At 48.4% G+C, this 24,353-nt stretch overlaps 1 protein-coding gene across 6 annotated transcripts; it reads right to left on the bottom strand.

Annotated features, from left to right (window-relative positions):
* Window positions 1-2,451: 2,451 nt before the first annotated feature.
* Window positions 2,452-18,993, bottom strand: ZNF584 (zinc finger protein 584). Of its 6 annotated transcripts, none has more exons than XM_058530664.1 (5): window positions 17,670-17,733; window positions 8,139-8,286; window positions 7,481-7,624; window positions 6,711-6,833; window positions 2,452-6,063 (listed from the first exon to the last, which is right to left on the bottom strand). In XM_058530664.1, the coding sequence occupies exons 4-5, from the start codon at window positions 6,763-6,765 to the stop codon at window positions 5,060-5,062; spliced, it is 1,059 nt and encodes a 352-aa protein (XP_058386647.1). In that variant the 5' UTR covers window positions 6,766-6,833; window positions 7,481-7,624; window positions 8,139-8,286; window positions 17,670-17,733; the 3' UTR covers window positions 2,452-5,059. The 6 variants fall into 6 exon arrangements, with proteins under 6 accessions (XP_058386647.1, XP_058386645.1, XP_058386643.1 ...); XM_058530662.1 differs by having other exon boundaries at window positions 7,501-7,624; XM_058530660.1 differs by lacking the exons at window positions 7,481-7,624; window positions 8,139-8,286 and adding an exon at window positions 18,635-18,992 and having other exon boundaries at window positions 17,670-17,796.
* Between the last annotated feature and the right edge of the window lie 5,360 nt (window positions 18,994-24,353).

The following is a 24,353-nucleotide window of genomic DNA, read 5'->3' as shown; positions in this document are numbered from 1 at the left end:
AGGTGTCCTGAAATGCAGAGAATCGAGAGGGGCCTCAATGGACACACCAAGGATGCCCCTTCGTAGCCCTCGTCACCAGTCCAGTTGTGTGGTTTCCTGAGGGACGTCTGTCTCCTCATGTCTTAGTCCATTGCGGCTGCTATAACAACACACCATAGTCTGAGGCCTTAGAAACAACAGAAATTTATTTCTTGCGGTATTAGAGGCTGGGAAGTCCAAGATCAAGGTGCCAGCAGATTTGGTGTCTGGTGAGGATCCGCTTCCTAGTTAACAGGCCTCTTCTCGCTGTGTCCTCATGGCAGAAGGAGGGAGGGAGTTCTTGGGGGTCTCTTATAAGGGCACTAATCCCATTCATGAGGGGTCCATGCTCACGACCTAATCACCTCCAAGTACTATGACAATGGGGATAAGTTTTACCCACTGTATTTTGGGGGGACACAAACATTCAGTCTGCATCCCCCCCTAGAATGTCAGTCCCATGCAGGAGGCCCCTATGTGTTCTGTCCCTGCTGGGCGAGTTCAGTCTCCAGCACGCAGTAGCAGTTCACAAGGCAGGGGATATATAGGAACTTGCTGAGTGCAGGAAGAGGGATTTTCTGCTCTTTCCCTTTGGTGTCCTCTCTGCCTCCGCAGTCAGCTGTGATGACAGGGCTGTGATCTGGGCCCAGCACAGTCCTGCAGAGCAGCCAAATATTCACTCAACATTCCCTGGGGTCTACTGTGTGCCAGGCCCTTGCCCGAGCTCTGGGGTAGACACATTTCATCTCAATCCGATGTGCAATGCAGAGATTTAACGTGCAAACAGACCAAAGAACAGGGCCACTGCAGAGTGGCTGGAGCTCTGCAGGAAGTGAGACAGGGACAGGAAGCGACGACCTACTTCAGACTGATGGTTGGGAAGACCTCTCCGAGGAGGTGACTCCAGGAGAGCATTCTGGCCACGGGGAACTGAGTGCAGACGCCCTGGGCAGGAGTGAGCTGGAGCAACTGAGAGCAATGAGGACACCGTGGCCCGTGTTGGGGAGAAGCAGGGCGCGGGGTTGGGAACTGGGTCACGCCGGCACTGTAAGCTGAGGGGGAGCGTGGCTTCTTCTCAGCCCATTGGGACCACGAGTTGGACGTGCTGCTCCGAGATGCCTGGGCCGAGTGTGGTGACGCTGTGGTGGAGGCCGACTTCCCTGTCCAGGTGCAGCGCTGCCGGGGGCGTCCCGGGGCAGGGAGGGTGATTCCGGGTAAGAAGGCGGAGTGGACACATGAGGAACCTTCATGTTGGTGGGATCTGAGCCTTGAGAGGAAGACTGACGCAGCTTTGACCCTTCCATGGTGTGGCGGAAAAGTCTGCTGGACCCCGGGAAGCCCTGCCCTGGGCCGTCCTGGAGAGCGGGCATTGATATGTAGGGATCACTGCAGGGGAGCTGTACTGTCTGCGTAGGGCTTAGGGTGCTGAATGATTAAATTCCAGAGCATGGCTTTGAAATGAAAGTCACCAATATTAAGAAAAAGACGTTATGAACTGAATGTTTGTCTTCCCCAAATTCATGTAATGAAGCTCTAGCCCACTCTGTGACGGTGTCAGGAGGTGGGGTCTTGGGGAGGTGACTGGGTTTAGATGAGGGTGGAGCCTCCATGTGGCGAAGAGATACCAGAGCTTCATCTCTCCCTGCCATGTGAGGACACAGCAAAAGATGGCCATCTACAAGCCAGGAAGAGAGCTCTCATCCAGGAACTAAATTGGCCTGCACCTGGATCCTGGACTTCCCAGTCTCTAGAACTGTGAGAAATAAATTTCTGCTGTTTAAGCCACCCAGTCTATGGTATTTTGTTATAGCAGCCCAAACGGACTGAGACACTCACCAAGAGATGAGAAAAGCACTCCCTCACAGGCATCTGCAGAACAAGATGGTACCTGGCCCCCTGAACAAGTTCATAGAGTCTTAGAAGACAAGGTTTCAAACTCAGAAAATTCAGAGTTTCAATCCTGCTCTCCTGCTTAATTAATATGGAGACGTGCACGTTTGTCATAACTGTCACTATTTTGTTTAATAAATTGACACCTGCCCTGCTGACATGGGGAGGAAGCACGTCACACACCACAGTGAAAGCATACGCACTTTGCCTCTGTAGATGAATTTTAAAAAGCTAGAATCAGGGGCTGGCCCAGTGGCTTAGTGGTGAAGTGCGCGCACTTCACTACTGGCGGCCCGGGTTCGCGTCCCGGGCGCACACCGATGCACCGCTTCTCCGGCCATGCTGAGGTCGCGTCCCACATACAGCAACTAGAAGGATGTGCAACTATGACATACACCTATCTACTGGGGCCTCGGGGAAGAAAAAAAAAAAAAGGATTGGCAATAGATGTTAGCTCAGAGCCAGTCTTCCTCAGCAAAGAGAGGAGGATTAGCACAGATGTTAGCTCAGGGCTGATCTCCCCCACACACTCACCCACACCCACACCCACACACACACAGCTAGAATCATGCTGTCTGGCACAAGTTCCCAAGATCAGTGAAGACTTGAGCCCTTGCTTGCATGTTGCTAAGCCTTTAATGAACACAAATGTATCCCTTGATTGCTGACATGCAGATGTAGCCACGAGGACAAACTTAGGGTGGCAGAGGGTTGGAGTCGGCCTGCCATCAAGGCATGGAGGACAGAGAAAGAGGAAGGGATGAGGGGACTCATGAAGAGGAAACATCTTGGCTTCACTGTTGAAGGGGTGTTACTGGGAGAGGCAGCGAGGATGGGGAGGCATCCCTGATAGGCTGAGGCACCAGAATATGCCCAGGGGCTGGGAACCTCAGGGGATTCCAGAGGGGAGCTGCCACTGCCGGGGTGGAGTCTGCAATAGGGGCTGCTGGCGTTGCTGCCAGGCAAGGTTTGGGCTAAAGTGAGCGGGTGAGCGAGCCCCACCCAGAACGGTACCCGGGGCAGGTCAGAGTCAGAGCCACCGGGCTTTGTTCCCGATGTCCCAGCGTCACTAGGGAAACGTCACCCCCACACCCCCCTCAAAAGGCTGGCTGCTGCATGCGGAGCCCTGGTGGGAGACCAGCAGGCCAGTGCAGGGCAAGTGCAGGATCCTTCACCTCATGCTGGGCGCCATCTTCTGAGCTCTAACCAAGACCACCCACACAGGGCACAAGGATCGAGCTCTAACGACCAATGTCACCCTACCCCTATTTGGTTGGAGATCTGAGCCCTGCCTGGCTCAGCTGGACACGGACCCCCATGCTGGAGGCAGATAATTATCACACCCAGGGAGGAGGGCCTGAGCAGGCCCAGTAGGGGGCTGTATACCTACAGTGTTGGGGAGAAACTGAGCAGACTGGCTGAAAACTGCCCTGACTGCAAGCCTGCCTGGGGCTCCAGCCGTGTGGTCATCACCCCACCATCGGGGGGGGGGGGGTGAGAAGAATCGCCCCAGTTAGAGAAGGCAGCAGTGGGCTCCAACCCCACACGGGGTACTGGCTGAGCCCTGCGGCCCAAAGCCCCTCAAGTCCAGGGTCACTGGTGCTCTCCTGAAACAGGCCTCCCCGCTAACAGTCTCTTCTTGCAGGAAGCACAATTTCTGGACCAGCGACACAGCTACAACCAACATACAAGTTTTGCTGAACTAACATTTTATTACCTTTTGGGAAAATAGTTTCCAAATTTTTTAAATCAAAAGGCCCCACAAACCAGATATGGATCCATATGTTGATTCAACTTCTCTCCTTCGAGCCCTGGGACAGCGGCAACAGAAACCACAAAGGCCACCGTGTGCAGACGCACCAGGCATGCTGGCTGGGTCACTAAAGCCACATCCCAGGACTAAGGGACCTTTCTCCCCAGTCCCAGGGTGACGGCCATGCCCAGGAAGGTGATGAGACTCCAGAAAACCTGTAGGTTATCTGCTGACAGTGACCTCGGCCACAGGGAACCCTGCAGTCCTCGCCCCGTGGAACCACGGGCGCAGGAACACTTGTGGAGGCCTCTACAGATGCAGCTCACACCCTCCAGTTTACCAGACGCCCACCGCCCCCCGCCCATCACTCCACTCAGTGTTTCTGTGCCCACTTACTCTTTCCAACAGGCCCTGCAGGTCTTAGGGTCAGTCTAGAACTTACCTCCACACTCTAGATTTCAGAGAACATGGCTTCCGAGCTGATTGTGGAAACAGCTTCTTCTGACCAATGCTGCAGGTTATGGAACATTCTCTGGGAACAAGGGACCTAGCTCTGCTGTCCTTACACACACGGGGGATCTTATGCCAATGACCCCATTCTCCACGAGCTCTGGAGCCACAAATAAACGTGAGCTCCAGGCTACAAGAGTCACCCACAGAGTCCTTCAGTCTTTGCCCGGGGCCTCAGACACCAGCGCACATTAGGCAATCTTGACCAGAGCTGCTCTCTGCCGTCCCGCTGTCCCCACTGAGGCAGACAGCAGTCAGGAACCCCACAGATGCCATCCCCTCCGTTTATGAGCCCAATTCTACTCTCAATCCCTCCACAAACAGGGATCGGAACCCCCGATAATAAATAAAGGCTTCATGCTTAAACAGTGAGGCCTTTATTACCACACATTCCAGAGCAGGGAGCCAGTGCTGGGGCTGGATAAACCCATGACAGGTACCACATGCAGTATCAACAGCCATGACAATGGTTACTCTTCCCTGGGAGCCCCCAGTAGACACTGCTCAGCCACTCTTGGCCAGAATTCGGTCACATCCACACCTCAACCAGTTGGAGGAGGGAATAAGGCCCATTATGCGCCCTATCACTCATGATGCTCTCCCATACAGAGTGGGGAGCACAGAGGTCTGCAGTCACTGAGCATGCTGCAGGGACTGATACACACCACCGGCACCTACCAGTGGTAGAAGTGGGATGGCTCTGTCACAGAAACTGGCAATGACTTAACAGTGCCAATAGCCTGGGCAGGTCAGAGTGCAACGCAGCTCCCAAAAGCTTCCCACGTACCTGGCACCACCCCATTCTCCTAATCTCCTTTCTGGAGTGAGACCTTTCACGTTGAACAAGGGGTCAGCCCTGGTTAAAGGCTCTCCCACGTCCCTGTCCTCCTATGGCCTTTCTCCAGTGTGGACCTTCTTGTGCTGAAGGAGAGTGGAACTGTGCTTGAAGGCCTTCCCACATTCTGTACATTCATAGGACCTCTCTTCCGTGTGGAACTGCTGGTGCCGATTGCGGTAGGACCTAGTCGTGAAGGCTTTCCCACACAGGCTGCACTCGTAGGGCCGTTCTCCGGTGTGCACTTTCCAGTGCTGATAGAGGCCAGAGCGGGTCACATACGTTTTCCCACACTGCTTGCACTCATAGGGCCGTTCTCCGGTGTGAACTCTCTGGTGAAGGATAAAGCTATGGTGGTATTTAAAGAACTTCCCACATTGCCTGCACTCATAGGGCCTTTCTCCAACGTGAACTTTCCGGTGCCGAATGAGGGTGGACAGAACGCTGAAGGCTTTGCCACATTCACTGCACTCATAAGGCCTTTCTCCAGTGTGGATTCTCCGGTGCAGAACAAGTGCGTCTTTGCGGTTGAAGGTTTTCCCACACTCACCACACTTGAAAGGTTTTATGCCCGTGTGAACCTTCTGATGCTTCTTCAGCTTAGATGGGTAACTGAAGGCCTTTCCGCACGCATTACACACATGGGATGATTCTCCGGTGTGAATTTTTTGGTGATTCACAAGGGTTGATTTCTCCTTGGGGACATTTCCACCTTTTGGGCATCTAAAGGGTCTCTCTTCAGAGTGAGTTAAGTGGTCGAGGAGCATGAAGGCCTTCAGGAAGGCCTGCCCACAGTCGCTGCACTTGAAGGGCTTCTGTGCAGTGTGGACACCCTGCTGCGGCTGGTGATTGGAGCTGGGCGGGAAGGCCTCCTTGTGCTCGGTGCTCCCGCGTGGCTTCCCCTTGCTGTGGGTGGCCTGGTGTAGGAGGAGGCCTAAGGTGGCCGGGACAGCCTTCCTAGACACCCCACACAGAAAGGGCTTCTCAGACAGGCGGACTCTGTAGCTCTCCACCTGCTCAGGAGGGGCTTCCTCATCCTCCAGTGTACACGGACAACCTGAAACAGAGAAGTCAGTTACTTAGAGCCAGATTAGAGGGCGGAGGCACCTTCAGCACCAATGCATGCCAGACACACCCAGAAAGGAGTCCATAGAATTACCAGGAGGCTACTGGGAGAGGTCTGGGTGAGCAAGGGCTAGCCAAGAACAGGGCTCTGGCAGACCACAGAACAGGGAGGACCTCAGCAGGGACGAAGACACAAAGATGGGAGCAATGCAGGGAGGAGAGTTGGGGTCTCTGAGCCACTCCAATGCAATGGGTTTCCAGCAGGGCTCAGCTACTGGTGACAGCAAATATTGTGAAGAGGATATGTCTACTCGAAGAAAAGGACAATGAAACAGAGTAGCCAGTGTTCAGGGATTATTTAAGGACAGGTACACATCTCAAGTCACACAGAGTACGTCACTAGTCGACAGCTCTGCGCTGGCACAGAGAAGGGGAAATCACAATACACAGAGGCCAGAGAGGTGGGTCATCCACGGTTCGAGAGTAACAGTAGAGATGGCAAGACCACACGGTGTGTCCAGAAGGGAGAAGAAAGGTGGGGATAAATGCAGTCCTGGCCTTGGCACCACAACACCAGTACACACAGACACCCAGCACGTGGGAGCCTGTCACTCAACAAGGCACCCCCAGCCCACTCACCAGGACCAGGACCCCTCCTGGCCTCTGCTCTGCTGACCAGAGTCACGTCCACCATGTTGGGCACCCAGGGCTCTTCCTCATCCTCCAGCTGGGCAACCACACAGGACCTTGAAGGTGCAAATCCTAGGAGAAGAAAGGAGGCTGACCCACCCTGCCACACACCATAGGAGCTCATGTCATCATGACCATCAGGAAGGAAACGGAGCGTTAGAAAAGGAACCTCCTCTGTACATTTAAAAATTGGTTAAGAGGGTAGATCGTGCTCTGTTTTTTACCACAATTTTTTTAAAAAGAACCTCCTGTGAAGCAAAACTGACATAACTGGAGAAAGACTTAGACAAACGACAGTTGGAGACTTCCGTTTCTAACTTTTAGTGATGGACAGAACCATTAGGCAGAAAACAGACAAAGACAACAATCAACCAGACCTAACAGACATCTGTACAACATGCCACCTAGCAACAGCAGAATACAGGTTCTCACACGCACACAGAACATTCTCCACCACAGACCATTTGCTAGGACATAAAACAAGCCTCAATAGATTTCAGAGGATTGAAATCATATAGAGTACGTTCTCTGACCACAAAGAAATTAAAATAGAAATCGACAACAGAAAGAAATTTAAGAAACTTACAAATTTATAGAATTTAAATAAAACACTAAGTAACCACAAGGAAAATTACAAAGCACTTTGAGACGAAGGAAAATGAAAACACAACACACCAAAAGTTATGAGAAAAACTAGCACTTAGAAAATTTATAAATACCTCTGTGCAGTTCTACTCACAATGCTTCTGACACCAAATGTGGGGGCGGGGGGTTTCCACACCATTTCTCTAACTCTGACACCAACAGGGTGTCCCAGGATTCAATTCAGTTCTAACACTAACTCTCCAGAATTAGTGCTTGACCTGACAGGATAAGGGCACAGTCTCACAAGACTGCCCCCATTTCAGATATCAATTGGAAATCGCAGGCATGCCGCACTTCTGACCAACTAGCTATAAATCATGGATTCCCACAATTATTGATCCTTCCTCAGGTTCAATAATTTGCTAGAAGGGCTCACAGAAACTAGGAAAAGAGTTTACTTACTATTACCGGTTTATTATAAAGGATACAACTCAGGAACAGAGGCAGTGGAAGAGATGCAAAAGGCAAGGTACCTGGGGTGGGGTGGGGTGGGGTGAGGAGGTGGGGTCTGAGGAGTCCACGCCCTCCAGTGGCACCACTCTCCCAGCACCTGCATGGGTTCACCACCCCACAAGTGCTCCAAACTCCGTCGTTTAGGAGTTTTCATTACATAGGCATGATTAATTAAATCACTGACAATTGGTGATTGACTCAATTTCCAGCCCCTCTCCTCTCCCTGGAGGTCAGGGTGGGGGGTTGGAGGATGGGGGGTAGGGTGGCTGAAAATCCAACCTTCCAATGATGCCTTGGTCTTTCTGGTGACCAGCCCCCATCCTGAAGCTCTCTAGGGGTCCCCTGCCACCAGTCATCACATTCACACACAAAAGACACTCTTATCACTCCAGAGATTCCAAGGATGTTAGAAGCTGTGCACCAGGAACTGGGAACAAAAACAAAACATATATTTCTTACTATGGCACGTGAAAGTAATGAAAGAAACCTCAACTAAATTAGAGAAGGGAAGGCCTGTAGGGGGAGCTCTCATGCCCCATCATCTGTGGTCAATTACTGCAAACAGGAAGAGATCAGCTTGCATCTCTGACAGGAAGGCTGTTTTCTATTTTACTACTCAGCAGGAGGAGGGAAGATTTCTCTCCCCTTGCAGCCCAGCCAATGACAGACTGTGCCAACCCAACCAATGGGAAGCCTCTAAACTTTGGACTCCCAATTTCCACCAGCGGACTTTTTGTTTATTACAACCCCTCCCAACTCCCCCTTTTCTCTATAAAAGGAAGCTCCCCTCCTCTTTTCTTGGATTTGCCCACAGTTTGCCATAGCCTGTATATCCTGAATAGGAATTCTTTTGGTTGTTCCCAAATAAAGTCATTCTGCAGGTAAAACAACTGTCCAATTTACATTGTTTAGTTGACAATCACAACACCCACATTAAAAAAGATCTCAGGGCCGGCCCCGTGGCTTAGCGGTTAAGTGCGCGCACTCTGCTACTGGCGGCCCGAGTTCGGATCCCAGGCACGCACCAAAGCACCACTTGTCAGGCCATGCTGTGGCAGTGTCCCGTATAAAGTGGAGGAAGATGGGCACGGATGTTAGCCCAGGGCCAGTCTTCCTCAGCAAAAAAAGAGGAGGATTAGCATGGATGTTAGCTCAGGGCTGATCTTCCTCACCAAAAAAAGAAAAAAAAGAAGAGATCAATGAAATGGAGATTAGAAAAATAGAATCAATGAAACCAAAATTTGGTTCTGTGAAAAGATCAAGAAAATTAACAAACCATTACCTAGACTGACAAGAAAAAATAGAGAGAAGACTCAATTTATTACAAACAGGAATGAAAAAAGAGAACATCACTTAACAACCTTACAAAAACAGAAAGGATTGTAGGGAAATACTAAGAACAACTGTATGCCCATAAATTAGATAACTTAAATAAAATGGACAAATTCCTAAAAAAAAAAACCCACCAAAACTGACTCAAGAAGAAACAGAAAGTCTGAATTGATTAAAAGAAAAAAAAAAAACTGAGTGACGTCAGCATCATGGCAGAGTAAGCTTCTCCCACTGAACTCTCCCCTTCTAAGACACAACAAAAATGACATTCATATTCCAACAGAAGCTATTCACACAACACAGGGGACGGAAGAGGCACCCAAGCAGCCGTACACCCAAGGACTGAGCTTCTGGAATCTCCAGAGTAAGTGGAAGGAGGTAAGAGGAGCTCCCTTCCTTCCCCAAGGACTGCGACTCAGAGACTGAGACCACGCGACTCTCAGAGGAGGGGGAGGGGCAGCTTGCGGCGTGAAAAACAGCGCTCTCCAAGACCCCTCACAGCCTGAGGGGATCCCCTTACAGAGGGAGCGGAACTGTAGTGAGGGTAGTTTCAAAAAGCTAGCCCCTCAGGAGAGCAGAGAGAGCAGCAAGGCGAGAAACCTCTGAGATCAGGGAGGCAAGAGTAAGCGCCCCTTCGCCACCTGGCCTGCCCAACTGATGCTTCAGCACAGAGGCGCTTCAGCTCAGCCCTGTCCCCAGAGGCAGTGGCCCCCAGGCACCCGGCGTGACCAGCAGTGGGGTGAGCCTGCACCCCAGCACCAGAGGCAGCAGCAGCTTAGGCCCCACCACGCCACAGCCCCAGCTGCTCCAGCTGTCCCAAGCCATGGCTCCAGCTTCCCCAGCTCCACCGTGCCACAGGCCCAGCTCTACCGTGCCACAGGCACCACAGGGACCATTCAAAAATATGTTAAATCTCCAGACCAAAAGGAAAATGACAAGCACCCAGAAGTCAATCCGGCAATCACAGAAATGTATAACCTTAATGACAGAGAATTCGAAATAGCCATCATAAAGAAGCTTAATGAAATACAAGAAAACACAGACAGACAATTCAATGAAATCAGGAGTTTCTTCACAAAAGAGATGAAACTATAACAAAAACCAATCAGAAATCGTAGAGGTGAAAAACACAGTAGAGGAGATAAAGACAAATCTGGAAGCCTTAAGCACCAGAGCTGACAATATGGAGGAAAAAGTTAGCAATATCGAGGACAGCAATGCAGAAGTGATTCAGATGGAGGAGGAAAGAGAACTAAGACTAAAAAGAAATGAAGAAACTCTCCGAGAAATATCCGACTCAATTAGGAAATCCAACATAAGGATTATAGGTATTCCAGAGGGAGAAGAGAGGGAAAAAGGAGAAGAGAACTTGTTCAAAGAAATAATATCTGAGAACTTCCCAAACCTGGGGAAGGAGCTGGAAATACCAGTGAATGAAATCAATAGATCTCCTAAATACATCAACACAAAAAGACCCTCTCCAAGGCATATAGTAGTAAAGCTGGCAAAAGTCAACGACAAAGAAAAAATATTAAGGGCACCTAGACAAAAAAAAATAACATACAAAGGATTTTCTATCAGGCTCTCAGCCGCTTTCTCGACAGAAACTTTACAGGCCAGGAGAGAACGAAACGATATATTCAAAATGCTAAAGGACAAAAACTTCCAGCCAAGAATACTCTATCCAGCAAAAATATCCTTCAGATATGATGGAGAAATAATAACTATCCCAGATAAACAAAAGCTAAGGGAGTTCATTGCCACAAGATGCCCACTACAAGAAGTGCTCAAGAAGGCCCAAATCTCTGAGGAAAAAAAGAGAAAAGGGATTCAAAGTTTTGAACGAGGAGGAAAACAAGTCGACAAAACCAGAAAAATTGCAGTCCTCTATCAAAATAGATTAGCAAACACTTGATTGTAAAACCAAAGATCAAGGGAAGGTAAGAACCAAGCATAAATATAACCTCATCATGTTAAACACGAACTCACAACACAAGAAGGAATAAGATGTGACAACAATAACATAGAAGGGGAAGAGGAAAGGGATCGAATCGACTTAGTCTAAGGGAATAAGAGGCCATCAAAAAATGGACTATCACATCCACGAGATTTTTTATACAAACCTCATGGTAACCACTAACCAAATAATCAGAACAGAATCACACACGATAAAGAAAGAGAAAACTGGGGCCGGCCCGGTGGCGCAAGCAGTTAAGTGCGCGCGCTCCGCTGCGGCAGCCCGGGGTTTGCTGGTTCGGATCCCGGGCGCGCACCGACGCACTGCTTGGTAAGCCATGCTGTGGCGGCGTCCCATATAAAGTGGAGGAAGATGGGCACTGATGTTAGCCCAGGGCCGTCTTCCTCAGCAAAAAAAGAGAGGAGGATTGGCGGATGTTAGCTCAGGGCTGATCTCCTCACAAAAAAAAAAAAAAAGAAAGAAAGAGAAAACTAAGAGAACCCCCATACAGAACTACCAAACTGCACTCCAAAGTGCAGTCCAAAATACGTGGGACGAGAAACAAAAGAAATGCAAAAGAACCATAAAAAGAGTCATAAAATAACAACAACAAGCCCCCATATATCAATAATTACTCTAAATGTAAATGGACTGAACTCTCCAATCAAAAGACACAGAGGGGTGGGATGGATTAAAAAACAATACCCAACAATATGCTGCCTCCAGGAAACACGTCTCAGCTCTAAAGACAAATACAGGCTCAGAGTGAAAAGATGGAAGACAATACTCCAAGCTAATGACAAACAAAAGAAAGCAGGTGTTGCCATACTTATATCAGACAAAGTTGACTTCAAGATAAAACAAGTAATGAGAGACAAAGAGGGGCATTATATAATGATAAAAGGGACACTCCACCAAGAAGACATATCACTTTTAAATATATATGCACTCAATACAAGAGCACCAAGGTACATAAAGCAACTATTAACAAACCTAAAAGGAGATATTAACAACAACACAATAATAGTATGGGATCTTAACACCCCACTCTCATCAATGGACAGATCATCCAGACAGAAAATAAATAAGGAAATAATGGACCTAAATGAAAAACAAGATGAGATGGACTTAAAAGACATATACAGAGCACTCCCCCTAAACACAGCAGATTACACATTCTTCTCAAGCATGCATGGAACATTCTCAAGAATAGACCATATATTGGGAAACAAGGCACGCTTATATAAGTTTAAGAAGACTGAAATCATAACAAGCATCTTTTCAGACCATAATGCCATGAAGTTAGAAACCAACTACAAGGAAATAACCAAGAAAGTGACAAAGCTGTGGAGACTCAACAACATGCTACTAAACCACCAATGGATCATTGATGAAATTAAAGGAGAAACCAAAGGATATCTGGAGACAAATGAAAATGAAAATACACCGTACTAACTCATATGGGATGCAGCAAAAGCAGTCCTGAGAGAGAAACTCATAGCAATACAGGCCCACCTCAACAAACAAGAAAAAGCCCAAATAAGCAACCTCAAACTACACCTAACAGAACTAGAAAAAGAGGAACAAACAAAGCCTAAAGTCAGCAGGAGGGAAACAATAAAAAATCAGAGCAAAAATAAATGAAGTTGAAATTCAGAAAACAGTAGAAAGGATCAATGAAACAAAGAGCTGGTTCTTTGAGAAGATAAACAAAATTGACAAACCCTTAGCCAGACTCACCAATAAAAAAAGAGAGAAGGCTCAAATAAATAAAATTAGAAATGAAAAAGCAGAAATTACAACAGACACCACAGAAAAACAAAAGATTATAACAGACTACCATGAAAAACTATATTCCAACAAATTGGACAATCTAGAAGAAATGGATAAATTCCTAGACTCATACAAGCTCTCAAAACTGAATCAAGAAGAAATAGAGAACCTGAAGAGACCAATCACAAGTAAAGAAATTGAAACAGTAATCAAAAACCTCCCAAAACATAAAAGTCCAGGACCAGATGGCTTCTCTGGAGAATTTTACCAAACATTCAAAGAAGACTTAATACCTATCCTTCTCAAACTATTCCAAAAAATAGAGGAAGATGGAACACTTCCCAACACATTCTACAAGGCCAACATCACCCGGATACCAAAACCAGGCAAAGACAATACTAAGAACGAAACCTACAGACCAATATCCCTGATGAACATAGATGCAAAAATTCTCAACAAAATATTGGCAAACTGAATACAGCAATACATTAAAAAGATCATACACCATGATCAAGTGGGATTTATACCAGGGACACAGGGATGGTTCAACATCCGCAAATCAATCAATGTGACACACCACATTAACAAAAAGAGGAATAAAAACCATATGATCATCTCAATAGATGCAGAGAAGGCTTTTGACAAGATCTAACATCCATTTATGATAAAAACTCTCAACAAAATGGGTATAGAAGGAAAGTACCTTAACATAATAAAGACCATATACGATAAACTCACAGTCAACATCATACTCAATGGGGAAAAACTGAAAGCCATCCCTCTAAAAACAGGGACAAGACAAGGGTGCCCACTCTTGCCACTCTTATTCAACACAGTACTGGAGGTTCTGGCCAGAGCAATTAGGCAAGAAAAAGGAATAAAAGTAATCTAAATAGGCAACAAAGAAGTGAAACTCTCGCTGTTTGCAGATGACATGACCATATATAGAGAACCCTAAAGAATCCATTGGAAAACTATTAGAAATAATCAACAACTACACCCAAGAGTCAGGGTACAAAATCAACTTACAGAAATCAGTTGCATTTCTGTATACCAACGATAAACTAACAGAAAGAGAACTCAAGAAGACAATCCCATTTACAATTGCAACAAAAAGAATAAAATATCTAGGAGTAAATTTAATCAAGGAAGCGAAGGACCTATACAATGAAAACTATAAAACATTATTGAGCAAAATCAATGATGACATAAAGAAATGGAAAAACATTCCATGCTCGTGGATTGGAAGAATAAACATTGTTAAAATGTCCATACTGGGCCGGCCCTGTGGCTTGGCGGTTAAGTGCTCGCACTCCGCTGCTGGCGGCCCGGGTTCGGATCCCGGACGCGCACCAACGGACACTTCTCTGGCCATGCTGAGGCCGCGTCCCGCATACAGCAACTACAAGGATGTACAGCTATGACATACAACTATCTACTGGGGCTTTGGGGGGAAAAAATAAATAAATAAAATCTTCAAAAAAAAAAAAAAAAATGTCCATACTACCTAAAGCAATCTACAGATTCAATGCAATCCCAATCAGAATCCCAAGGACATTCTTCACAGAAATAGAACAAAGAATACTAACATTCATATGGGGCAACAAAAGACACCATATAGCTAAAGCAATCCCGAAAAAGAAGAACAAGGCTGGAGGCATCACAATCCCTGACTTCAAAACATACTACCAAGCAACACTAATTAAAACAGCATGGTACTGGTACAAAAACAGACACACAGATCAATGGAACAGAATTGAAAGTCCAGAAATAAAACCTCATATCTATGGGCAGCTAATCTTTCACAAAGGAGCTAAGGACATACAACGGAGAAAGGAAAGTCTCTTCAATAAATGGTGCTCGGAAAACTAGACAGCCACTTGCAAAAGAATGAAAGTTGACCATCTTCTTTTGCCATACACAAAAATTAACTCAAAAAGGATCAAAGACCTGAAGGTGAGACCTCAAACTATAAAACTCCTGGAGGAAAATATAGGTAGTACACTACTCGCCATCAGCCATAAAGGGATCTTCTTGAATTCCATGTCTACTTAGACAAGGGAAACAAAAGAAAAAATAAACAAGTGGGACTTCATCAGATTAAAGAGCCTCTACAAGGCAAATGAAACCAGGATCAAAATGAATAGGGAACCCACCAGCTGGGAAAATATATTTGCAAACCATATATCTGACAAGGGATTAATCTCCATAATATGTAAGGAACTCACACAACTGAATAACAAGAAAACAACCCAATCAAAAAATGGGCAGAGGAAATGAACAGACACTTGTCCAAAGAAGATATACAGATGGTCAATAGGCACATGAAAAGATGCTCAACATCACTAGTCATCAGGGAAATGCAAATCAAAACCACACTAAGATATCACCTTACACCTGTTAGGATGGCTATAATCACCAAGACAAAAAACAACAAATGCTGGAGACGCTGTGGAGAAATGGGAACCCTAATCCACTGCTGGTGGGAATGCAAAGTAGTGCAGCCTCTATGGAAAACAGCATGGAGATTCCTCAAAAAATTAAAAATATAAATACCTTATGATCCAGCTATCCCACTACTGGGTATCTACTCAACGTACCTGAAATCAACAATCCAAAGAGGCTTATGCACCCCTATGTTCACTGCAGCATTATTCACTACAACCAAGACATGGAAGCAACCCAAGTGTCCCTCGACTGATGAATGGATAAAGAAGATGTGGTATATATATACCATGGAATACTACTCAGCCACAAAGAAAGACAAAATCGTCCCATTTGCAACAACATGGATGGACCTGGAGGGTATTATGTTAAGTGAAATAAGCCAGAAAGAGAAAGACAAACAGGGCATGATTTCACTCATATGTGGAAGATAAACCAACACACGCACAGATAGAACTGTTCAGTGGTTATCAGGGGCTAGGGGGCTGGGAAGTGGGCACAAGGGGTGGAGGGATGCACTTATATGGTGACTGATAAACAATAATGTACAATAAAAATTTGACAATAAGAAAAAATAAATAAATAAAATAAAATAAAATAAACTTCCCCTATAGGAAAAAAAAAAAGGCCTAGGCCCAGATGGTTTCAATGGTGAATATTAATGTTGAAACAAGAATTAACACCAGTACTTCACAAACTCTTCCATAAAACAGAAGAGAAGGGAACATTTCCCAAGTCATCCATTGAAGCCAAAATTACCCTCATACTCAATCCAAACGAAGACATTAGAAGAAAAAGAAAACTACACCGCTGATAACTCTTATGAACATACATGCAAAACTCCACAAAATACTAGCAAACCAAATCCAGAAATACATAGAAAGGATTACGAGTCATGACAGAGTGGAATTTATCCTAGTAATGCAAGGCTGAACAAATGAGAATCAATTACTGTAACACACCATGTTAACAGGATAGGGGACAAAAATCAAATGATCATTTCAACAGACATGGGAAAGCATTAGACAAAACCTAACAAGCTTTCACGATAAATGCACTCAACAAACTAGGAAGAGAAGGGAAATTCTTCACCTGAAAAGAGCATCTGCAAAAAACCTATGGCTAGCATCTTACTTACTAGCGAAAGACTGAATGCTTTCCCATAAGATTGTGAACAAGACAAGGATGTCTACTCTTGCCACTTCTATTCAATAAAGTATCAGAGGTTCTAGCCAGGTCAGTTAGGCAAAGGAAGAAGTAAAAATATCGGGGCCAGCCAGGTGGTGTAGTGGTTAAATTCGTGTGCTCCACTTCAGCAGCCTGGGGTTCACAGGTTCAGATCCTGGGCATGGACCTACACACCACTCATCAAGCCATGCTGTGGAAGTGTCCCACATAGAAAAAATTGAGGAGGATTGGCACAGATGTTGGCTCAGGGACAATCTTCCTCAAGCAAAAAGAGGAAGATTGGCAACACGTTTGCTCAGGGCCAATCTGCCTCACCAAAAAAATAAATAAATAAATAAATAAAACATAATAATAAAAAAAAAGAAATAAAAATATCTCTGTTTGCAATGACATGACATTACATATACAGAAAATACCAAGGAATTCACTAAGAAAACTATTAGAACTATTATAATAAATGAGTTTAGCAAGGTTGCAGGATACAAAATCAGTACATAAATATCAATTATATTTCTATACACTAGCAATGAACAATCTAAAATGAAATTAAATAAACAATTCTACTTAAAATAGCATCCAAAAGAATAAAATACTTAGGAATAAATTTAGCCTTCTACACTGAAAACTACAAAACACTGTTGAAAAAATTAAAGAAGAGCTAAATAAATAGAAAGACATCCCATGTTCATGGATGAAAGATATTAAGATGGCAATACTCCCCAAACTGATCTCCTGATTCGAATTCATGGCTCAAGCCCAGCCTAGGGAGGGCCCTCTAAAATTTCTTCTGGAGGAAGAAGGCAAAACCCAGAGCACAGAGGGCCCATGGCTTCCGCAGAGTCAGAGACCAAAGAGAGGCAGCGCTGGGTGGGAGTCTCTGGGTAAACTGTAAACATCTGAACCCCAAGCCCTCCCTCAGGAGGCCGTGGGGCAACAGGTGTTGAGGCTGCTATCAGGGTGGCTCAGAGAGGTAGGGGAAGAGCACACAGCCCAGTGCCAGCACTCACAGCACTCACCACAGGGAACCTGGGAAGGAAGCAGCCTCTGTGGTGGGGCTTTAGGGTGGGCAGAACTTCCCATGTGGAAAACGCAGGGGGAGAGTGTGAGAGACTTACCCAGCGAGCCAATGAGCGCAAAATTCTCCAGCATCACATCACGGTACAGGTTCCTCTGGGTCAAATTAAGGAGCCCCCACTCCTCCAGGGAGAAACACACAGCCACATCCTCAAAGGTCACTGTGCCCTGTAACGATGGATTCAGTCTTCCAGTCAATAGTGGGCAGAAAAGCCAACCAAAATATGGGCAGAGGAACACATCCGGGCCATTGACCTGTGTCCCAGGGTCCTGCCACATCTCTCGCTGACATCATCTTTCCCATTGAGCCCCACTGCCATCCGTACCCCACACATACCCTCATACCTGCCTCCTCCTAAGACCCCTACCTCAGAGGATGACCAGGGCCCCCAGTACCACTGGCGCCTCGCTCCTCATGTACTATTGGACTCTCCGTCCAACCCACAGCAACAACAGTTTGGTGACCAGAAAGATGCCATCTACATACCTGGCCAGGCACACAGGCCCCACCCTATCTCCTTCCCGCCAATTCCCTCTGTGTCCCAAAGATCACCTGTCAGAGGCAACCAAACCTATGCTCACCTTTTTCTCTTAGGCCCACATACCCGGCCCAGGGTCCTGCATCTGCCCTAGGGCCAGCCAGGCACAGGACTCTGGACCACAGACGTGACAACTCCACACCCCCAGCACAACCTCACCGTTCACCCCACTGGCGACTCCCCGGACTCCCCCCATGCCATTCCGCACTTGGTGTCTCCAGAGTGCCCCAGAGAGCAACCACATGCCATCGGACCCAGTCCTGCCCACACCTCCCACGGCCCACCGCCACGGGCGCCCCCGGCCCCGCCCTGAAGACCTCCCACCCGGACCTGTGCCCAGCGGCAGCGCTGGCCGCCCGGCACCGCACAGTCTCCCATCTCTGCCCCTGCACAGGCCGCCCCTGCACCGGCCGCCGCCGTCCTCACTGCTCGCGGGCCCCTTCAGAGCCCGGGCACCCTCCGCTCACCTGCGCCTCCGCAGCCATCGGACCTGCGGGGGCGGGGGGGGGGGCGGGGGCCGCGGCGGGCGCTGACCCGGACCGGCGCGGAGCTTCGGGGACTCGGCCGATGTCCGCACCCGCCACCCCGCAGACGCCTCCGCCGACCGCGGAACCCTCAAGCCTCCGTACACAACGTGCCCACGCGCTAGGGAGCTGCCTCCGGGAGGCCCGGACTCTCGCCCGCTCCGCAGTGGGCGACACCGGGTCTCAGGAAGAGGGCGTCGCTCTCGGGGTCATGGCGCGGTCCCCAGCCCTTCTCCGCCCGTGCGGGCTCCAGGAAGGCCGCCTCGCCGCGCGGCTCCGAGGTGCTCACCCACCACCGGCGGCCGAGCGAGCGCGGCGACGGCAACGCCGGAAGTCCCGCCCCTGCTGCGGCGGCGTCGGCGGGCACCCGGTCCTGCGCCTTCGTTGACTCAGCGCCGCGCAGCGCTGTGACCTCATTTCCCAGCTCTCCTCGCGGGGCCGCTTGCTTGTTGCCCAGGCGACAGGGGAGCGCGCGAACTACATTTCCCATAAGTGATCTCGCAGTGCGTCCGTACAGATGAAGCCAATGACGGCCCAGGAGGTGTGCTTCCGGGCGAGTCGCTCCGGTGGGGGAGGGACTTTCGGCGTCGGACTCCGACTGTTGCTTTGGAACCTCACTTGGTGGAAAGCAGGTGTTGCTGCGCCGTGGGCGGCGTCCAGAAGGCTCCCCCGGCCCGCGGGAACGCGAGCGGGGACGGCACGAGAGTGGGATGTCCTACTACGCTCCGTCCGCGCCATGACCGCGGGTCTCCGGCCGTAGAGAGCCGGCGTGTGCGGCCTCACAGCGGGGGTGTCCGCCGGGGCCTCCGCGGCTGCCCAGGAGTGGCCGCCTTTGGCTTTTGCCCGCGTTACGGAGCGGGAGACGGAGGCTGAGAAAAGCTTCCCCGGCCCGAGTTCCCGGAGCGGCCCGGGGCCTCGGCAGGAGGCGGCGGCGTCGGGGAAGAGGAGCAGTCGGGTTTAGGCGGGTGGAGTCTGCGCTGCTCCGCGGTGAAGGCTTGTGTGGGCGCCGGATCACGAGGGGCTGCGGCGCCGGGACGGGTCGGCTTCCGAATGTTCAGGGGCCGGTGGGCTCGTGGCCCACCCCGGTCGGGCCATGGTCCCCTCAGATACGGGGTCCGGTGGAGGAGGGTGAGCGCGTGGCTGGCGGTGTCAGGGGGTAGGGTGTTGGGCACATCGGAGTGGGAGGCTGGCAGGAGAACCTGGCTCCTAGGCGCCTTGCTTTCTGTTCAGACGCACTCATTTTGGATGTCGTGGCCCTGTGTCTCCTAGGAAGGACGGAGCGCTTGAAGTTCCAGAGGAGCGTCCGCCCAGGGTGGTGCTGGAGAAGTTTGCACTCGCGGCTTCGCTGTGTCAGGCCGCAGACTTCCTCACTCCCCAAACCAGAGCTGTTTTCTCTGCTCTTTCCATGTCTGAACTTCTTGGAAGTTGCTGTTGGTCTTGGCGCTGAGGCCCAGGCCGTGCTACCTCCTCTCCCAGGCTGCTTTGTAAGCAACCAGGGAACTCTACCCAGGGGCTATGAGTGGCCGCGATCCGGAGTCAGAAGTCTCTAAGTCTTCGCAGCAGGTCTTGTCCAGCTCAGTCACTTTCTGTAAGAAGCCAAGCACTTCGTGCTCTGACATGGCCATTGTTTGTGGGACCACTGGGCTCTGTCTTGGAGACCTTCCCTGGACATTCAGGTTGTGAAGTTTAGTGTTCTCTGTACAGATTATCCTCACTGGCTAGGGTCTGTTAGGGGGTGGGTTGGCTTCTTCTAGGCTGGATTCTTACAAACCTGGTCAGCCCCCATAGCTCTGGGGCCTTCCACATTTCCTGTGCTTACCCAGCTGGAATTGGTGAAGAGACCAGCCCTGGTGGCTGCCCAGGGATGGGCTGTTCTCATAGCTGGTGCCTGGCCCATGCCCTTTCAGGTCTTGGTGCCTCCCTCACCACCTACTGGTTTTTCCCCCTCTTGACAGCACCCTGACTCCAGTCCCCTGGCTGTGCCCCCACTCTGTCCCCAGCTGTGTGGTGTTCACCTCCCCTTAACCTGTCCTGAGTTGATCAGATATCGTCAGATAGTCCTTGCAATCCTGTTCCTCAGTGACACCTGCGTGTTCTCTCCAAGGAGGCAGGCACAGGTGCGAGCTCCCCAGCACGTGGTACATGCCTGTCACTGGTAGCCATGGCAGTCATCAGGTGGATTGTCCTGCCCTAGGCTGGTCTCACCATGCTAGTTACAGTCATGCATCGATTAACAACCAGGACACATTCTGAGAAATTCATCGTTAGGCGATTTCACCGGTGTGTGAACATCACAGAGTGTACTTACACAAACTTAGATGGTATAGCCTGCTACACACCTAGGCTGTATGGTACCAGTCCAATGAGACCACTGTCATATATGTGATCCATCACTGACTGGAACATTGTTATGTGGTGCCTGACTGTATTCCCTACGATTGTCATGTTTACACCCCATGAGGTCACCAGATTGGAGTGCAGTCAAGAGCACTGACTGATGGACGGGGTAGACTGGAAACCATGGATGGCATGAGAGGTCCTGAAGAGGCTCAGCCATGGAGATTGCCTGGAAGGGTGGGAGTATCCCTGGGGTTAGGCTGTTCTCGTGCCTCGAGCCTGAGCTGTACCTCTGGTGTCCAAGTGCCACGGCCACCACCCTTGTGACTTTTCTATCTTCCTCACCTCCCTGCTGGACAGCCCACCCTCTCACCTACTTCCCCTGAGTCCTGTACCCTGCCTGTCCTCCACGTCTCACTTCCCCTTGTCCCCTTTTTGTCTGGTTCTAAGACATTGGCTACCATTACCATGTCCTGGGCTGATACATATCCTTAAATAGTTCTAGAAAGCCCATTCCTCTGTGGGAGGCTTGTTCCCTCCATGGGTGTGGGCAGGCATGGATGCTCCAGGGCCTGAGGCCCACAGAGGCCCAGTGCTTACTCTGGGTCACAGCTGGTAGGAGTCAGCACTGCACTTTGATCCCAGGTGGGCTCACACTGAAGGCGCCCCCCTCCACCACTCACCTTTCCTGGGCTGGCTTTCACAGCTTGTGATGGTTTCATTTGTGCTACTTCCTGAGGTCACCTTCGGGGACCTCAGTAGTTTCACTTTTCAGATTTTAGGTTTAGTGCCTCTTTAGGGGCTACAAGGTCAGGTAATGAGATGATGGAGTCTTACTGGGGAGGGTACAGGGTGACCCTAAACTGCAGGACGTCTCCCTGGGGCTGGCTGCCTGATGGATGACAAGAGGAGGGTGAATTGGAGTTGCTGCAGGAGGTGGACACCTGAAACTGCGAATCACAGCGCAGTACGGGAGGCTGTAGGCACTTAGGAGACACTTCCTGCTGGCCAGTTGTGAAGGGCTGTGGAGTGACCAGAGGGAGAGTGTCCCCACAGCCATAGAAGGCCTGAGTGGTGATGCTGAGCTTCCAGTGCCAGCGTCAAATGGTGATATTCCCGCCAACCATGGGCTGAGATTATAATTTCCGAATTTTGTAGATAAGGAAACGGACACAGAGAGGTGAGGCATTGTACTCACAGTCACATGGGAACCCCGGTACAAACTCAGGTCAGCCTGACCCCCTGAGCTCTGACCCCTCTGCCTCTGTGTTACATTTGCATCTAGCAGGGCATGGTGATTATATTTGATGCAAGTTTGAAGTATGTGGATTTGAAAATATGAGATACAGAATTCCTAACATCACATTTATGCATTAATTTGGAACAGTGTAAACCCCTCTCTCTGCATAGTCCAGAGGGAATTATTCTTGCCTCCCTCCAGCTGTGAATGGGTGGCATGTTGAATGTATCCCTGGGCAAGAGACTTGCCTGTATTTTACACTGTGCTCCCTTGTCAAAGTACAAACAGTCCATGTAAGTCTCCCTGCCGGGTTGAGGGGTCAGTGTGCTTTATAGGTTGACAGATGAGGCCAGTGACCCTGCAGGGAGGTGTCTGTGACCTACTACACCCCCCAACCCCATCAGTGTCTATGAGGGTCTTGTGGCAACAATAATCCCAGTCAGAGCCCTCGTGGCCCCTCAGGAACTGTGTGCCTGGCTCTGTTGTAAGCAGAGGAGCGTGTAAGTGTATGTTTACCTTACACTAGCCATCCTCATAGATGTGGACTGGCATTTCATGGTGCCTTTATTTGCAGTTACCCATTCACTTGGACATTTACGATCAAGGAATTTTTAAAATATTTTTTATCTTGAAATAGTTTGAAAGAAGTTGCAAAATACTACAAAGGTTTCCCATGTACCCTTCATCCAGCTTCCCTCAATGATAACATTGTACATAACCGTAGTACATTGTCAAAACGAGGAAAATAGTGTTAGTACAATACTTTAACCTCAACTACAGACCTTTATTCAGATTATGCCAGTTACACATGCACTGTTTAGGTAGTTCTGTGAAATGTTATCAGGTGTGTAGATTCATGTTAGCACCACCACAGTCAGACACAGAGCTGTGTCATCTCCACAAAGGAACTCTTTATGCTGCCCCTTAATAGTCAAACCCTCTTGCAACTCTGACCATTGATTTGTCCTCCATCACTCTAATTGTGTCACTCCAAGAATGTCACATAAATGAAATAGTATGAGCTGGCTCTACTTGGGGCTTTCGTCACTCAGCATAATGCACTTGAGATCCATCCAAGTTGCTGTGTGTAGCAATAGCTTGTTCCTTTTTATTGCTAAGTAGTATTCCATTGTATGGATGTACCACAGTTTGTTTATCCACTCACCTATTGAAGGACATTTGGGTTATTTACTCTTTTTTTGGCTATTACAAATAAAGCTGCTACAAGCATTTGTATTCAGAGTGTTCTGTGAAGGCAAGTTTTCATATGGGGGTCCGGGGATAAATGCCCAGGAGTGCAGTTGCAGAGTTGTGCAGTAATTGTATGTTTAACATGTTAAACTGCCAAATTGTTTTCCAGAGTAGCTGTACCACTTTACATTCCCACCAGCAATAGCTGTTGAACATCTTTTCATGTACATATTTGCTATCCATATATCCTCTTTAGTGAAATGTCTGCTCAAGTTTTCCCCATTTTCTAACTGAAATTTTCTTAGCTTTACTAATGTATAACTTATATACAACAAAATGCACTTATTTCAAGCACAAAATTTGATGAGGCTGGACAAATAAATACACCCACGTATTGGATTCAAGTTACTCGCTGGAGTCATTTCCGTAGCCCAGTACAGCTTTGTCCCACCTGCCTCCATTGTGCTGTTATTGGCAAATATGTTTTGTTATAGGCCAAACAGTATAATTTTATACAGTCATGGACTTCATGACATTTTGCTCAACAATGGACTTCATATACGATGGAGGTCACATAAGATTAGTACCATAGAGCATCGGTGTGTAGTAGGCTACACCATCTAGGTTTGTGTCAGTACACTCGATGATGTTCACACAACGATGAAATTGCCTAACGACACATTTCTCAGAACGCGTCCCCATCATTAAGTGACAGATGACTGTATATGGCTTTATACAATTGCTTTTAAAATAAGAAAAGAAATATGCGTTTATATTTCTTTTCATACTTACATAATTACCAGTGCTGTTTTTTCATGTGGATTCAAATCATTGTCTGAGGTCACACTTTCAGCCTGAAGAACCTCCTCTGGTGCCTCTCGGGTTGGTAGACAT

The sequence above is a fragment of the Diceros bicornis genome, chromosome 34 (assembly GCF_020826845.1).
Source record: "Diceros bicornis minor isolate mBicDic1 chromosome 34, mDicBic1.mat.cur, whole genome shotgun sequence".
Lineage (NCBI taxonomy): Eukaryota > Metazoa > Chordata > Mammalia > Perissodactyla > Rhinocerotidae > Diceros > Diceros bicornis.
The sequence above is the reverse complement of the archived record's forward strand: the minus strand, read 5'-3'. Positions and strand labels throughout refer to the sequence as shown.

Excerpts from the sequence above, each read along its gene's own strand:
- ZNF584 (XM_058530660.1), bottom strand. Across the intron at positions 6,834-17,669 it reads TGCGCTCATTGGCTCGCTGG|GATTTGCACCTTCAAGGTCC; the intron begins GTAAGTCTCTCA and ends TTCTTCTCCTAG. Across the intron at positions 6,064-6,710 it reads CAGGAGGGGTCCTGGTCCTG|GTTGTCCGTGTACACTGGAG; the intron begins GTGAGTGGGCTG and ends TCTCTGTTTCAG.